This window comes from Hemicordylus capensis, chromosome 5, assembly GCF_027244095.1.
Source record: "Hemicordylus capensis ecotype Gifberg chromosome 5, rHemCap1.1.pri, whole genome shotgun sequence".
In the NCBI taxonomy this organism is placed as follows: domain Eukaryota; kingdom Metazoa; phylum Chordata; class Lepidosauria; order Squamata; family Cordylidae; genus Hemicordylus; species Hemicordylus capensis.
In genome coordinates, this window is record NC_069661.1 from 59,621,558 (window position 1) to 59,639,269 (window position 17,712).

At 40.4% G+C, this 17,712-nt stretch overlaps 1 protein-coding gene across 3 annotated transcripts in view; it reads left to right on the forward strand.

Moving 5' to 3' along the window:
* The window catches only part of GAB1 (GRB2 associated binding protein 1), a 149,779-nt gene extending 135,272 nt beyond the window's left edge, over positions 1–14,507 (forward strand). For 2 of the 3 annotated variants that reach the window (XM_053253191.1, XM_053253194.1), the window contains exons 7-11: positions 2,874–2,963; positions 7,777–7,870; positions 8,293–8,416; positions 8,836–8,958; positions 12,570–14,507. In XM_053253191.1, coding sequence (XP_053109166.1) covers positions 2,874–2,963; positions 7,777–7,870; positions 8,293–8,416; positions 8,836–8,958; positions 12,570–12,728 — 590 coding nt within the window. In that variant the 3' untranslated portion in view covers positions 12,729–14,507. The remainder of the gene's footprint in view (positions 1–2,873; positions 2,964–7,776; positions 7,871–8,292; positions 8,417–8,835; positions 8,959–12,569) is intronic. The other variant, XM_053253192.1, reaches the window with a different exon arrangement.
* The last annotated feature ends 3,205 nt before the right edge of the window (positions 14,508–17,712 follow it).

The window sequence follows — 17,712 nt, forward strand, 5'->3', positions numbered from 1 at the left end:
GTCCGGAAACTGCACACTAAGAATGTAGCGGTCCTTGAAACTCCATATGAAAAATTTAGCTGTCCTTGACTACAAAGAGGTTGAGAAACACTGGTCTACACAGACTGGCCGTGGCTTCTCCAAGGCTGCAGGCAGGAATCTCTCTCAGCCCCATCTTGGAGAGAAGCCAGGGAGGGAAGTTGCAACATTCTGCTTTTCCCAGAGCGGCTCCATCCCCTGAGGGGAATATCTTACAGTGCTCACATGTGGACTCCCATTCAAATGCAACCAGGGCAGACTCTGCTTAGCTAATGGGACAAGTTATACTTGCTACCACAAGACCAGCTCTCCGCCTACCACAAGATCAGTTCTCAGGATGGAAGTGAAATGAAAAGAACAGCTTATAGTTTATTGTAAATAAAATAAACATGTTTATTAAAAACAAAGACAAACATTAGTATTTAATAATTTTACAAAAGAGAAAAATAATGTAATTAATTCCTTTATTTTACTTATTTAAAAATATATATTCCACATTTTGAATCAGCAATCAAAAAGGCAGGTAATAGAATAAAACTGTAATGCGCAATTTAACAGCAATAAAAGAAAATGGGATTTAAAAGTTACAGCACAGTAGACTGAGTGATGAGTGCACTATGTCACTGAACTTTCTAGCTTGCAAAGCAAACCACTATTGTGACCATAAAGCAGCAAATTCTTTGACCCCTGAAAACCTTTTAGGCAAAAAGAATACCAAATCATGGCAATAAAGATTAAGATGGAATGGACTCTGTAAATAATGCTGTGTCCTGCTGATTTGAGGCTAGCTCTGTTTTTAGTGTAACTGTTCCATAGCTCCATAAATATCTGTTTATAGAAAGCTGAACATCACAATTGCTGATGTTCACATTTTTTAAAAAGGGGATAATTGCTAAATTCACATTTTTCAGAAATAATAAGAATATTAAAAGCATTGTAAAACTAAAAATTTTGGTCCCCAGATCCTGAACAGTTAAATGAGAATACAGCTGTACCTCATTATCTGTGAGAGTTCCGTTCCTGAATATTACTGCGGGTAACGAGGGTCTATGGGATTGTGGTGGTTAGGTTCCCAGACTCAACCTTCTCCCAAAGCGCCAAAAACTGTGAAAATGGGCCAAATAAAGTGCCCTACCATGCTCTGCAGGCCTTCAGGAATCCAAGGATGCCCACAAGTCCCAAAGGACCTGAAATTTCATGAAAAATCACTTTTGCTTTTTGTTTTTACAAATGAGCCACAAAATGGTGGCCGCCACCCATGACTTATGGATAGGCAGGATTAACCCCTTTTCTGCCAGTTTCTCCCCCGCGTATGCCAAGGTTGGGAATTAATTACCCAGCCGCAAATACGTGAAACTGCAGATCCTGGATCCACGTGTAGCAAGGTTCACCTTTATCTGTTGTAGTGACCCTAGCACTGAGTTATGTTTGTGATGTGATGGTGTCAAAGTTGACATGTTCCACTTATGTCTGGGCTGCACAACTTCGGCCCTCCTGCAGGTGTTGGACTACAGTTCCCTACTGGCCACTGTGGCTGGGGATGATGGGAGTTGTAGTCCAGAAAGAGCAGGAGGGCCGAAATGGTGCAGCCCTGACTTATGAACCCATGTTTCCACAAAAAGCAGTGGACTGTCACTACTAAAAGCAATTAAGTATCACAAAGTAAAAACCCTTCAAATACACAGTTACAGTGCTGGTGAACATATTTTTAAATTTTCATTTTGAACCTGATTAATGTTGGGTGTTGCTCAGTTCAGCGGCTATCAACACAATATTAATTAACAAAATAAAAGAAGTTGTTTTATGTATATATGCTGGAGTTAGTCAGGATGTGCATAAACAATGGCAGTTGTGCATTTTCATATGAAGACATGGAGAATATAGTCAAATTAATAGTGTAAAGAGGGAGTTTCGTACATTATCCACTTAGATAGTAAAGTGTGCTGTTGAGTCGGTGTCGACTCCTGGTGACCACAGAGCCCTGTGATTGTCTTTGGAAGTCATCTGTGAGATTATATGCTTTGCTGGTCAATATGTATAATAGCCTAGTAGAGAATATGCACCTTGACAGGGCAACATACAAAATACCTTTATTACAATACTAGTCCTTATATTCTCCATGTTTTTGGGGTGGGAGGAGGAACAAAGGAATGCAGATGGAAGCAGACTTCCTTTCCAGTAGCTCAGTGAACAGAGCCTCCTAGCATTCCACTTTCCTCTATACCTAGTCTGTCAGGGCTCAGGTTTGGGGCCATGCTTTCTGGGCAACAGTGATTCTCCAACAGTGGGATCCTCCAACAGTGGGAATCCCTCCAACAGTGGGATTCCTTTCCCCTGTCAGCTATAGTACAGGCTTCATCAAGGAATCTTACCACATCCGTACTCCTTTCTCAGGATAAGGTTCTTGCATATTGACAGAAAGATGTGTGTGTCAGGTGGGGGGGAGGTTTCAGTGCTGCATGAGAAGCCGCCTGTTCTGACAGGCATGTATCCAACATGATGCCTTCATTTTTCAAGACACTAGTGGGTCCCACCACCCAGCTGCATGCAGTATTCTCATTGTAAATGTTGCAATTACTGAGGTTGCTTTTAGAAATAAAATCTCCTTTGTTGATGGCATTCTACCTGTTAAATCTATGCTTCTTTAAGCGAGTGTCTTGCATGCCTTCTGAGTGCGGTGCTTACACCCTAGCATGAGCTTAGCCACACTGCCAAACTCTTTCCACCAGTTGCTTGCTTTTGCTTCTGAATTCCATCTTTCTGCTGGGGCTTGGCACTTGTTGATAGGATTCCATAATTTTCCAGTTATACAAAAAATAATCATATTAAGCAAGACTCTTCTTTTTACCAATTAGGTCAGAGCCCTAAAATTTTAAGACCTAAACCACACGGTTTAGAGCGAACAGATTCACAAACCATAGGTGACTTTACTACAAGAAGAAAGGGTATGTACTTCAGTACTGCATGCTCTGTGGGGCTCGATGTAAAATTCTTGTAAAACATTGTCATTGCTACTCTTATCATCCAAGTTCATGAGTACATTTGCTTGTTAACCACAATATTTCCTGCTTATGGAAAGGCATCCTTCAAACAGAAAAGCTTGCTGGAATGTAATGGGTGTAAAAGCAGCTGTTCTTCCAGTTAGCTATGAGAGCCTCTTGTTTCCCAAATATTTGCTTAAATATTTGTATTCAAATAGTTGCTTACCAACTTGTAGGTGACTTTAACCCTTTCTTGTGCAAAATGTTTGAAGATGTGGACAGTTGACCTTGTGCTGTTATGAGGCTGCTAAAAAGAGAGCTCTTGACTTGAATATTTTTAGTATTAGAAGTATTTTTGGTATTTTAAAATACTATAAATATTTAATATTTTAAAACCAGCATGTACCAAAAAAAAAAAAAAAACCTGAAGTGTTTGCCCAGGGTGATAGATCCTGATTTGACACATAAGAGAGAAGGAGGTTTTTAAAATGCCCGAATGGGTAACATGTTGCCATTTAGACACTGCCAAATTGCAATTCAGCATGTATCTTATCTGTTGAATTCATTGCCATTTGGATGAAGCATATCCTGTATTCCTTCGAATGTGTTTAGTTGTTAAATGTGGCAGCCACCAACCTCTGGATTTCTTATTACATTACTTTGAAAAACACAAGAATCCTTCTGGACATCTGAGTGGGCTTTTATTTTAATCAGGCCAAAATTATAGTTTCTATAAGATACTTGATGCTTCTTCAGATAGAAACAAAAGATAAATCCATGCCCTAATCAGCCTATGAATCAAGATCATGTGGCACTGCAACTCTGATCCTATGAGGAATATATTTTTCCTCTGATGGAATTAAGTGTTTCTAGACCATGACTTCCTGTCAAACATGCAGACAACAGTAAGCATGTTTACTCTGGTGAAAGTCTTCCTGAGTTCCATGAGGCTTTCTCAAATGTGCATAGGATTGAAGCCCAAGTCCTAACACATCTCATTTTTTAAAGCACTACACCTGTGCCTAAAGCATATTATCAAAAACTATAAACAAGCATTTAGTTATTTCAGAGAGAAGATGCATGCGCAGCAGAAGTTGGAGAACACCTCCAAGTCTGTGGCCAGGTTAAGATGTGATGCTAAACCATATTTTAGAGTTATGAGGACAATCGGGCATAACCCTTGGAGCTGTGTACTCCCTCTCACCTTCCCTCCTCCTCCACATGTGAGGGGAAGTGATGGAAAGCTTCCACTTGCTATTTTGAAGATACCAGTTTTCCATTACGTCTGAAACTGTGGTTTGTTGGTTGTAACAAACAAGGATATGAAACCATGGTTTGATCCTGATTTGTTATAACTAACTGATTTGAACAAATCACAGTTTCCTGATTTCAGACATAAACTGAAGAGCGGAAATTATGTGAGTAACCTCCTCCTCTTCTGTGTGGAGGAGGGAAGGGGGGGGATGCATGAACCCAAGGCTTGTGCCTGCTCATTCTCATAACATTAAATTATGGCTTAGCATTATGCGTAAACCTGGCCTGTGTGTCTGAGAGAGATCTGTATCATAGCTGTTGCATTTTCATTGGCTGACATTCTGGTGAATGAAGCAATGGTGCAACAGGAGAATCACTAGTGCTTCTGAAGAGTTCCAGACTAAAACAGCACCAGTGATGGTGTGTGTGGGCGAAGTTTGACAGTCTTCCCTACCGCAGAAGGCTCTCTCTGTCACTTGAAAATATGTCCTTGAGGGATTGTATGACTCTCAGCGACATATTTTCGAATGGCAGAGTGTTTCTTGGGGAAGGGGAGGTTCTCCCTTTCCTGGGGAAGGGGAGGTCTTCAAAATTTGCTGCTGAGCCAGTGGTGGAGCTGCGTTAGTTGAGCTTGTCAGAAACACCAGTGCTTCTGCCATTGCATTAGTGCTTTGGTAGTTAAGATGTCAGCCACGGATCTTTATGCACAGATACAAGTCCTATGCACCTGAGTCTTTAGGCAGCAATTTGAGGAGAAACCATCCCTTGTGCTTGCAAAACAGGAAAACAGTATGCTTTCTAGGATCCTTGCTTCTATAAGATCAAATATGGCTACTCTGCTTTCTGTTTATAGCAACAGCCTTTGGTTGATTCCAATGAATAATTTGCAAGCTCTGCACCAGAAGCCAACAGGACTTCAAATCCTACTAAGCTGATGTTTTAGAACTAAAGCCAATTAAAATAATTAATGGGTGATGGTTCATCTTAGACAAAGCTGAATAATTCTAAGGCAGTGCCCCCTGCCCTAAAAGATTGCAAATTCAGTATTTAAGGACAATACTTTTTTCTTTAAGATGTTTCACTATCTTAACATTCCATCTGACAATAAATGTTGTATTAAATGTCACTTAAAATATTCCTGTTAAGTTGATCTGTGCTAAAAACATCAATTCACATAAGCATACTTGAATTTATCCAAGCCTCTTTAAAATTGCTAAATCACTTATTTATTTATTTATCAAATTTGTATACCGCCCCAAACTTTTGTCTCTGGGTAGTTTACAATAACATAAAAAGAGTTAAAAACATATACAAAAACTTAAAAACAATTTTAAAATAACCAGAAATAAAAACCCAAAAATATTAGGAAGCTGAGAAAGCTTGGGTGAAAAGATGGGTTTTCAGGTATTTTTTAAAAATTGCCAGAGATGGGGAGGATCGTATCCCAGCAGGGAGCGCATTCCACAATCTTGGGGCAGCAACCGAGAAGTCCCGTCTCTATGTTTAAAAGCAGTTTTAAAGTATTTTATTCTAGATCATCACCTAAGCAATTTCAATTAGTGTCAGTGATTTAAAAGGCTTTAAATAAGCATCCTTGAATTTGCCACTCCAGAATACTTTAAAGTCCAGGTGCCTTGAGACGATGGTACAATCTGTGTTTGGCATTTTAACCGAAGTATCCCCCTGCCATATAGACAGTCCCTTAAATCCTGAAAGTGTTTTATTTAAAATGCTTAAGAACCAAAAGTAAAAGCGTTACCAACTTGCTTCTTAAATTGCTTGTGTCTGATCTTCATGTATAGACCAGCTAGTTTTGCTACCAGTCCTTGAGGCTATTCACACGATTGTAGAAAATCGGGCTAGCCTCTGCCAGCCCGATTTTCTACAATCTTGAGAACCACTGGGCTTGGCTGTGAGCCCAGTGGTTCTTGAGCGGGTAACCCGCTCAAGTAGCCCGCTCCGCAAACCCAGTTTTTGGTATCGTGAGTAGCCGTGGCACGGCTCTGTGCCGTAGCTACTCATGAGTAGACCCCAGCAGGATGCTGAAAAGCAGCCTCTCGGCTCGGGGGTCTCCCCAGTATGCCCTGCACAATTGCGCAGGGCATACTGGAGCTTCCAGGGGCCGTGCGGCCCCCGAACTCCCCAGCCCCCGCCGGCTCCATCACGGAGCCGGCAGTCATGTGGGTGGCCGATCCAGCCACCCAGGGCTCCCGCCCTGCTTGTCTGCAGGGAGAGCGGGCTTAGCCCGCTCTCCCCACTTAGCTTCACAAACCGGGTCTCACTAATTGTGAGACCCGGCTCCTTGGATGCTGACTGTCAAAGTTTTACATGATGAAAACAAACACTCAAGGTAATATAATGAGATCTACTTCGAACAAATAGCTAATCTTAAAAACTCGAGTTTTGCAATTAATTTTAATGCAGACAACTACAAGGCTTTCCTTAATCTAAGAACTATTGCATTATTACATTTAGGAAAATTCCATAGTAGTCTGAACTAAAATTTATCACAGCATTGCTATTTTAAAAAAATAATAATGAACAAATAGCCAGATTCTTACATTACTGTGTGTGTGTGTGTGTGTGTGTGTGTGTGTGTGTGTGTGTGTGTGTGTTGATTTTTGTTTATGTTTAGCTACAGTTAAGGTTCATTATATTACAATATTGTTAAGTTAGTAATTACAGCTCATAGATTCCCATGTGCTTCATAGCCTAATTCTGAAATTAAGGTATTGTAACTTGAAAGTACTTTTGAGTATAAAGATATTTTCCTAACCAACATAAGAATCATATTTGTGGCAAAGACTGGCTTCCCTTTTAACAAGACTACCCCACAAAACTAGCAAAGCTATTTAAACAGCAACTTTATGCACATTTACCTGGACCAAAGACCCATTGAACATAATAGGGGTTACAGTAATTCCAAGTAAATAAGCATACGATGAGGCTGTCTGAACAGAAGACATGCAGTCTCCATCAGTAAATCAGACAAGCTTGCATTTACAAGATACAAAGCTGTGATCTAACTTTAACATATGGAGGCAGAAACTGAAAATTATTAGACTGCATTTGTAAGAGAAAACAAAAGGAACTGAAGAATTGCTATTGGTGCAAAGTCAAACTTTTTTCTTCTAAGTCCTGGAGAGAAAGCAGTTTATGTACAAAACCTAACAGTGCCATTTATTAATAAACCTGAATCAGTTCTGTACATGGCCAAGATATTATTGTCACAAGAGTAACATTTGAATTTAGAGACCTCCTGTAGAACTGCCTTTTTACTCTCAGCTTTTAGAACTCGTCAATAAGGCAGCTATTTTTTTAATATAATGGCTCAAATGTTGAGAATAAAATATAATTTAAGCAAGTTCTCCAATTCTTACATTTCCTATGTGAAATTATCTCTTCATGGGAAACTCAAAATAAACAGAATTGTAGTAATATTGTATGAATTCCTTTTGAAGAACAACAGTACTTTATCTTTCCAAATACACTATTTTTCAAACGTTTTTGCTTCTTTATGTAGCAAAACCAGCACCACTAGAAATTAAACCGCTGCCTGAATGGGAAGAATTGCCAGCTCCAGTTAGATCTCCAATCACCAGAAGTTTTACACGGGAGTAAGTATTTTTTTCTTCATTCAAACTGTACGGCCATTCTTATATAACATATTTATATACTGCTTTAAATCCCCCCCCAAGCCATTTATATAGCAGAAGGTATGAGAAAATGAGGAAATTTATTTCCACTTAATTTTTGACTATTGTGAATGGGACATGTGTATGACCCAGGTAAATTGATTTATTCTGACCAATCTGTTAATGTGAGCAATAGCATTTGATATTAGAATTTGAGCCCTGTGCCATGTTTACTGTGAGTTGTAAGCACTGGGGCTTCTTTCAAGAAAGTCTGCTTGGGTTATCGTTTATAATGTATTATTGCATAATTTGACTATCCCAGACATTGTTTTACTCTACTTGATATCTGCTTATCAGGAATGTGTTTCAACCTCACTTTAAAAAAATGATTCCTATTAATTTAGTGCCTCCAGGTTCCCTTTGTCGCCCCGACCAGATTCCGTTCATAGCACAGCTTCCAGCAGTGACTCGCATGACAGCGAAGAGAACTACGTACCCATGAATCCAAATCAGTCCAGTGACGATCAAGTACGTAGTTTGCGATCTAAGTATTTTCTGTGCCGTTCTCTCCCTCCCTCCCTCCTTCCCTCCCTCCCTCCCTCCAAGGCTTAGAGCATTTAAAACTGGGAAGTAATGTGATGCATGTTGCATGCTCTTGGTATATGTATGCTGCTCTTTCTTTATATTTTATTAATGTTGCTTAACAATTAAAATGCTTATGAACGTTGGTATCAAATTTGATGTTGATCCAATTGGAGGTTGATCTCCTCCTCCCTAGCCATTATGTCTCAATCTTGACATTAATTAAAGCTGGTATTAGTTTAAAACACTGTTGGTCCTTTAAAGTTAGATCTTTGTCTAATCAGTTTTTAATGTGCTGTGTTGAGTGCTGCATTCCATTAAAGTTGTCACTGCTGCTGACTAAATTATGTTAATTACAATTTCAGGTTTTGTTTGGCAGCAGCAGTCTTGATGGAGGAAGCAGTCCTATGGTAAAACCTAAAGGTGATAAGCAAGTGGAGTATTTAGATCTGGATCTAGATTCTGGGAAATCAACTCCACCTCGCAAGGTAAGCAAAACCTGAGTAGCTGTGAATCTGTGGTGCAGCTCTGGATTTCAAAGCTCGGCTGCTATAAAAAGTGACAAGGTGCCTGTGGAGTTGTGCTAGTGGAAGATGTAGACAAAAGAATGAGTGTACAGGTGAAACTCGAAAAATTAGAATATCGTGCAAAAGTTCATTAATTTCAGTAATGCAAATTAAAAGGTGAAACTGATATATGAGATAGACACATTACATGCAAAGCGAGATAAGTCAAGCCTTAATTTGTTATAATTGTGATGATCATGGCGTACCGCTCATGAGAACCCCAAATCCACAATCTCAGAAAATTAGAATATTGTGAAAAGGTTCAACAGTCTAAGCTCCAGGTGTCCCACTCCAATCAGCTAATCAATCCATAACACCTGCAAAGGGTTCCTGAGCCTTTAAATGGTCTCTCAGTCTGGTTCATTAGGAATCACAATCATGGGAAAGACTGCTGACTTGACAGTTGTGCAGAAAACCATCATTGACACCCTCCATAAGGAGGGAAAGCCTCAAAAGGTAATTGCAAAAGAAGTTGGATGTTCCCAAAGTGCTGTATCAAAGCATATCAATAGAAAGTTATGTGGAGGGGGAAAGTGTGGAAGAAAAAGGTGCACAAGCAGCAGGGATGACCGCAGCCTGGAGAGGATTGTCAGGAAAAGGCCATTCAAAAGTGTTGGGGACTTTCACAAGGAGTGGACTGAGGCTGGAGTTAGTGCATCAAGAGCCACCACACACAGACGGATCCTGGACATGGGCTTCAAATGTCGTATTCCTCTTGTCAAGCCGCTCCTGAACAACAAACAACGTCAGAAGCGTCTTACCTGGGCTCAAGAAAAAAAGAACTGGTCTGTTGCTCAGTGGTCCAAAGTCCTCTTTTCTGATGAGAGCAACTTTTGCATCTCATTTGGAAACCAAGGACCCAGAGTCTGGAGGAAGAATGGAGAGGCTCACAATGCAAGATGCTTGAAGTCCAGTGTGAAGTTTCCACAGTCTGTGTTGATTTGGGGAGCCATGTCATCTGCTGGTGTTGGTCCACTGTGCTTCATTAAGTCCAGGGTCAACGCAGCCGTCTATCAGGAGATTTTGGAGCACTTCATGCTTCCTTCCGCAGACGAGCTGTATGGGGATGCTGACTTCATTTTCCAGCAGGACTTGGCTCCTGCCCACACTGCCAAAAGTACCAAAACCTGGTTCAATGACCATGGGATTACTGTGCTTGATTGGCTAGCAAACTCGCCTGACCTGAACCCCATAGAGAATCTATGGGGCGTTGCCAAGAGAAGGATGAGAGACATGAGACCAAACAATGCAGAAGAGCTGAAGGCCGCTATTGAAGCATCCTGGTCTTCCATAACACCTCAGCAGTGCCACAGGCTGATAGCATCCATGCCACGCTGCATTGAGGCAGTAATTGTTGCAAAAGGGGCCCAAACCAAGTACTGAATACATATGCATGCTTATACTTTTCAGAGGTCCAATATTGTTCTATTCTTCAATCCTTGTTTTATTGGTTTCATGTAATATTCTAATTTTCTGGGATTGTGGATTTGGGGTTCTCATGAGCTGTACACCATGATCATCACAATTATAACAAATTAAGGCTTGACTTATCTCGCTTTGCATGTAATGCGTCTATCTCATATATCAGTTTCACCTTTTAATTTGCATTACTGAAATTAATGAACTTTTGCACGATATTCTGATTTTTCGAGTTTCACCTGTAGGTTCTTTTTCTATCACTACAAGGCTTAGAACATTTAAAACTGGGAAGTAATGTGATGCATGTTGCATGGTATATGTAGAACCTACACTAGTTCTTGTGTAGCTTGTCTACATCTTCTGTTACCACAAGACCAGAGGGGAGCTGGTCTTGTGGTAGTAAGCATGAATTGTCTCCTTTGCTGAGCAGGGTTTAGATTTGAATCGGTGACTACAGGTGAACACTGTTAGATATTCTCCTCAGGAGATGTTGCTGCTCTGGGAAGAGCACTTACATGCAGAAGGTTCCAAGTTCCTTCCCTGGCATCTCCAAGATAGGGTTGAGAAAAAACCCTGCCTGCAACCTTGGAGAAGCCACTACCAATCTGCGTAGACAATACTGAGCAAGATGGATCAATGGTCTGACTTGGCATAAGGCCGCTTCCTATGTTCCTAGTATGGGGCAGATGTTCCTTTCTTTGTAAAATGTCCTTGTGCTAATGCAATGGCAGTCTAGATGCAGGCCAATATTTGTTAACTGGTATTATAATTCCATGGGGAGTATTCATGTGCTATATGAACATAGTGGGCCTAACCCAGTCTCCTATGGGCACAGGCCCCATGCAAGACAGACTCCTTATGTGGCATACAGAGCCCTGTCCCTCATCCCTTTCAGTGCATGATCATGGGCACTCAGTATGCCAGGATTTTACAAAGAATATGCACACCTCCCCATATCCCTGTGCAGCCCTCCTCTGCACCCAGGGAATATTTCACTGACCAAACAGAATGGGTATGACAAGACAGGGAGATGCCCATGAGTCTCTCATTGACTAGTAACAATCTGGCAGGGGTGGGGGCAGGGTTTTCTTAGACTCAATGAAGATCTGGCTTTATGTGGGTGCTGTTCCTGCAAAAGACTGGATTGGGCCCAGGGTGGTATTAGTCTTAATGCAGCTGCCTTTTGGGGATAATGTATAATTGAATAAATTAAAAATTATAACTCATAGGACAGGCTATCTGTAGTATGTTCTTTTTCATACCTCGTTATTGCAATGTATAAGAACTAAAATATCAGGCAGTATATACATATTAAAAATAAATAAAATAGCTTTAAGAAGCTTACCATTGACTCTTCACGAATTCAAATTGGCTCTTGACAAGTAATAAATTTTATGTATGTATGTATGTATGTATACCAATTTAGCCTTGTAGCCATAATCTGTGCTATCAGCAAGATAGAGAACCACGGAATCTTAGTTAGGGATGTACACAAACCAAGGTTCCCACACTGGTTTGGCGCCGCAGGGAGGAGAATGGCAAGCGGGATCTTTAAAAAAAGAAGAGAGCAGGCCTTTACCTTCTCTCCGCTGCCACATGCAGCTTCCTGCTGTGATGGCACTGCCCCCAACAACCCGTGTGCAGCACCAGCATTCACATGGCATCCATGCATGTGTGGGTGCCATGTGCATGGTCAACAACACCATGCTGACCACACAAATTGTGCTGTGCATGCGCAGATGCCATGTGCATGCAGGTTCTTGGGAGCGTTGTTACAGCAGGAAGCTGCATGCAATGGTGGAGAGCAGGTAAGGACCTGCGCTCCTCATTTTTAAAAGATCCAACTTGCTGCTCCCTTCCCTATGGTGAGGAACCAGTGCACGAACCTTGGTTTGTGCACATCCCTAATCTAATCACCTGTCATTATATTGCTAAGTGGATTTTTTGCTAAGTGGATTTTAAGCGACATACATTGTACCATATTTATTAAAACCGAATGTATTAAAGATAGCAGTACTGATATTCATTAATGAAGTTGCTTTGTTAAAAAAAAAAAAAAGATTTCTGTTAGCTTACCGTTTACCCTTTTTTCTTCTTCTTCTTCTGTTCTCCAGAAAAAGAGCAGTGGTTCAGGTAGCAGTGTGGCTGATGAAAGAGTTGATTACGTTGTGGTTGACCAACAAAAGACACTAGCACTGAAGAGTACGCGGGAAGCTTGGACTGATGGGAGGCAATCTACAGAATCTGAAACACCAACAAAAAGTTTAAAATGAAACAAGCAAACAAACCCTTCTTCGTCGTGCTTAAATGTTTATTAATAAAAAGCTGCAGTTACACCATTAATTGACAGAAGAGTACTGGACAGTTATTGAATGAATGGTCTCCCCCCACCAATATGTAAAAAGCCAGGTCATAAACTGAAACTGTGGCATCTGTGTGATTTTTAAGATGTAAAATAATGTGTAAAATAGTATTGCTTAGGTCCCAGAAAAAATTTTGGCCTGAAGCTGACACTAGTATTATCGTGTTTATGCACTTTTCTCCTATTAAAACATTGGTTCAGCTTTCCCCAGCTAATGTACTTTTAACAATTTCCCCCCTGAAACTGTTATATGTTATACCATTCAAGTAAGCTAAATGTATCATATGGAAATTAAGGTTCTGAAGTTCATTTTAACAGATCAGAAATTAATTAGCAAGGAATAGTTTCACAACTTAATCTACTTGAAATGTCAAGCGATATGTCAAATAGCTATGTTTTATATTTAATACATTCAAAGAATATGTGGAAGTCTCAGTTGCCTTCCTAACAGAAATGGCTGTGAGTTAGTAATAATAGATATTATTGGTTTTAGGATCTACCTTTCTGTCATGTAACTTCTAATGAATAGAAAAGTTTCTGTTATATTTTCATGCATGACAGCGTTTATTGATCAGTAAGTGAGGATTCTGCAGGGTGGGATCATTACACTGAAGAATTAAACATCTAGTAAACCTGCAAAACTGCTGACGGTGTGCAGTAAGAAGTGCTCTTACACTTTATTTGCAAGCAGTTAACATTATTTACGGAAGGTAGAAATTCTAACATCAGGTACGTACCTAGCACTGTGGTGCTAACACAACTTATCAGGTTTAAACAATGAGCTTTCAGTTTTCTACTTTTACCAAGCCTTAGTTTTGGTTTTTAGTATGAAAATGAATGGAACAGTTTGACATTCACTGTTTGTAGTACTAGAAAAACTGTGATTTTTCTTTCTTTTTAAAAAATAAAATAGATTGCTCTTCAGATGGAAATACAATGTTTTGATACCATAGTTCTCTTTTTATGATCTTTATTATGCCTAGTCTCCTGCTTGGCCTTATATTTAAATGCCTATGCAATTGATATAACAACGTTTTGGGGTTTTCTGTTTTATTTTAAAGAAAGAGATGCTATATCAAAGTGATTCCCTTGATGGTTGTCACTTTTTAATTGTCCTTCCCTAGGTACAGAATGCATATTGAGTACTATTCATTTATTTCCCCTACTCCAAAACGTTATCTCTCCTGAATTAGAAACCTAATTTAGTTGGAAGGAAGAAAATATAGTTCTTAAAGTATTACCTAATCAATTCATTAATCATGTCACGATGGAAAATCTACTAATACATTTTTATATGGATTTGTTTCAGTACATTTTATCTTGTTGATACTTCCTAAATACTGAATGAGCATAAAAATGTTTTAATGAATGCTGGCCTTAACACTGTGCCTAATTCACCATTCCCTCACCACCATACTCTCTGTAAATTGTCTTTATTCTTAACAGTGTTTCATTTTAAATTAGAAATATTTTGATGTTTTGAATATTTGTTTGTTTTTAAAAAAAGAAACACATTGCATTTTGAGGTGAACTTTAAATAAATTCAAATTGTTCTGTTTCTTATGTGTGCAAGATATATTGATTGAAAGCACAAAACATCAATGTACTTGCAGTGTTGTTGAATTGCCAACTTCTGATGTTGCATTTATGTAGATTATTAAATCTTCTGGAAGTTAAATCTAAAAAACAAGAGAGCAACCATGACAATTTTTCAGCCACTAAAACAATTGTGTCCTGTTTTGTTGTATTTCTATTGTTTCATGTTTTAACACTACCCATTTCTCTTTGTTCTCTTCTTCAGTACAGTGATTTTTCACAAAAGAAGCCAATTATTCAGGGTGTAATACATTATTCTTGGATGTCATGATTCAGATAAGTGCACAAGCCAAGTCTGCATAGAAAGTGAAGCTTTCCCCCCAAATCCTGCACTGTTTGGGGGGATGGGAGAAGAAAGTCTACTTGTACATGTGCAATCTCTTATACATAGAAGGAGGCACAGTTAGACTTCAGATCCAGAGTTGTGTGAATATAGACTGTAACAACGGGGCTTTCCTGCCTCCTGAACAGAGACTCCTGATGGTCAGAGAACTTTCCAGAATGGCTTGGACAGTGGCAATGGGGTGCTGCAGGGGGAGAGGACTTGCTCCTCCAAAGTGAAACTGCCTAATTTCTGCCTATCAAGCCTCCCCTCCACTGTAGCTCCTGCCTCTCTGAAAGAAGGCTTCTGAGTATCAGGGGATCCTCTGGAATGGTTTTTGGAGTAAGGAACTGCAATAGGAGAAAGGAATTGGCAGGAATCAGGGAGGAATACCTTGTGCAAGCAAGTCGACTGAAGCCGCCCATGAGCTTTCCCAGACAGCAGGCTTTACCATGGTTTACTGCAAGCCTTTTCTAGGGGTGTGCACAGAACCAGTTCTGTGTACACCTGGGAGGCAGGAGGGGATCTCTTTAAGGCATGGGGAGGGTGTTCTTACATCCTCTGCCACACGTCCCCCTCCGGCCCTGCTTTAAAAATCACTGGCGCAGTGGCTGTATTCCCTCTTGCCGCCCAAGTCAGCATAATATTGGAAGTGGCATACCCATGCTCACGTGCGTTGTATGCACACATACCTGCCACTTCTGGTATTATGCTGACCAGGGTGGCAAGAGGGAATACAGCCGCCCCACACCAGGGATTTTTAATTCAGCACCAGAGGGGGAAGCACAGTGGGGGAGGTAAGAACACCCTCCCCATGCCTTAAAGAGACACATGTTCAAACCGGTTCAAACATGGGGGTACCGAATGTGTTTGGCGGTCTTTGTATAGACCGCCGAACAGGTTCGTGCATATCCCTAGGCTTTACTGCAAAGTTGCCCAAAAAAAGCCACCGCAAAAAGTGGATTTTTTAACCCTGGATATAAATCAGGCTACACTCTTAACACACAATTAAAAACCCGTATTGTGTGTAAAGTGCTCCCTGATAGCTCGCAGAGACTTGGGGGTAAATTTGTCTTTTACATGCAGGGAGACATGATAGAGGTTTATTAATTCATGCACAGTGTGGAGAAAGTGGATCGAGATAAATTTTTCTCCCTCTCCCATAACACTAGAACCAGGGGTCGTCCCATGAAATTGATTGCCAGGAAATTTAGGACCGACAAATGGAAGAACTTTTTCACACAACTCATAATCAGCTTGTGGAATTCTCTGCCACAAGATGTGGCGAAAGCTAAAAACCTGGAAGGCTTTAAGTGGGATTTGGATAACTTCATGGAGGAGAGGGCTATCAACAGCTACTAGTCGGAGGAATATAGGCCACCTCCAGCCTCAGAAGCAGGATGCCTCTGAATACAAGTTGCAAGGGAGTAACAACAGGAGAGAGGGCATGCCCTCAACTCCTGCTGTAGGCTTCCAGTGGCATCTGGTGGGCCACTGTGTGAAACAGGATGCTGGACTAGATGGGCCTTGGGCCTGATCCAGCAGGGCTGTTCTTACGTGAATGCACACCACCATTCCGGAGGAGATGCGAACTAAAAGCAGGGTGTGAAAAACTTTCATGGAATATCCTGCACCATTTCAGAAAGTCCCCTAGCAGTCAGAAACAGCTTCTGGGAATGGTAAAGGGGCTGGGAAAGCCATATTCTACTTGCATTTGTGTTTTGAATCCAAGCCTTACTAATCAGAAATTAGGTGGGTAAAATAGCTAAAAAGAGGGGCAAAACTCAATTAGAAGGACAAAACCAGAAAGAACTCATGTTGCTGCCAGAAGAACTGCATTGTAACAGCACAATAAAAAGGGGTAACTAAAAAATATAAATAATTTGGCTTTTTGGACAATGTAATTGAAGACATCACATGTCCTGGGTGAAAAGAAGAAAGGAGTGTGTCATAGATGCTAGATACTTGAGTCTGAAATTACCACACAGTTATATTTCCACAGTCTTTTTTCAGAAATGATCCAAGAGCTTTTTCAAACTTCCTGGGGTGGCAGACCTTGTAGTTGAGACCATCTTAGTTCTGCACTTGCCACAAGGACACTTAAAACAACAACAACAAAAACTCAAAACAAAACTGGGTAGATCCCTCTCTCTCTCTTGAGGAGGGAGACTCTCAGTTTCTACTAACCACCTCAAATTTTAGCCCCCTCACCACATCTTTGGTTCCAGAGCACTCTCTGATCCTCAGCAGCGGCAGAACTTCTGGTGGTAACAGGGAGAATAGACTGCAGTATGTAGGAAGGAAGGAACAAGATCTAAGGCCCCGTTGCATGAGAAAATCTCTGCTTAAGCATCTATATCGAATTAATAATAATAATAAATTGGTGGGACCATAAAATTGAACAAGTTGTAGAAAATGAAGATACAATAATATTATGGGACTTCCGACTACAAACAGACAAACATCTGCCACACAATACACCAGATATAACTGTAGTTGAGAAGAAAGAAAAACAAGTTAAAATAATCGACATAGCAATACCAGGGGATAGCAGAATAGAAGAAAAAGAAACAGAAAAAATCACCAAATACAAAGATCTACAAATTGAAATTGAAAGGCTGTGGCAGAAGAAGACCAAAATTATCCCAGTGGTAATTGGCACCCTAGGTGCAATTCCAAAACACCTTGAAGAGCAGCTCAACACCATCGGGGCCACAGAAATCACCATCAGTCAATTACAAAAAGCAGCTTTACTGGGAACAGCCTATATTCTGTGACGATATCTATAACAATTGACAATAAAATTCAGCCATCCCAGGTCCTTGGGAAGGACTCGATGTCTGGATAAAACAAACCAGTCAATAACACCTGTCTGACTGTGTAAACAAGAAATAACAATTAATAAATTCTAGATAATCCTCCGGATTTTACAGGTTTCCCAGACAATAAATGCACAAACAAGAGACTAATTATCAGG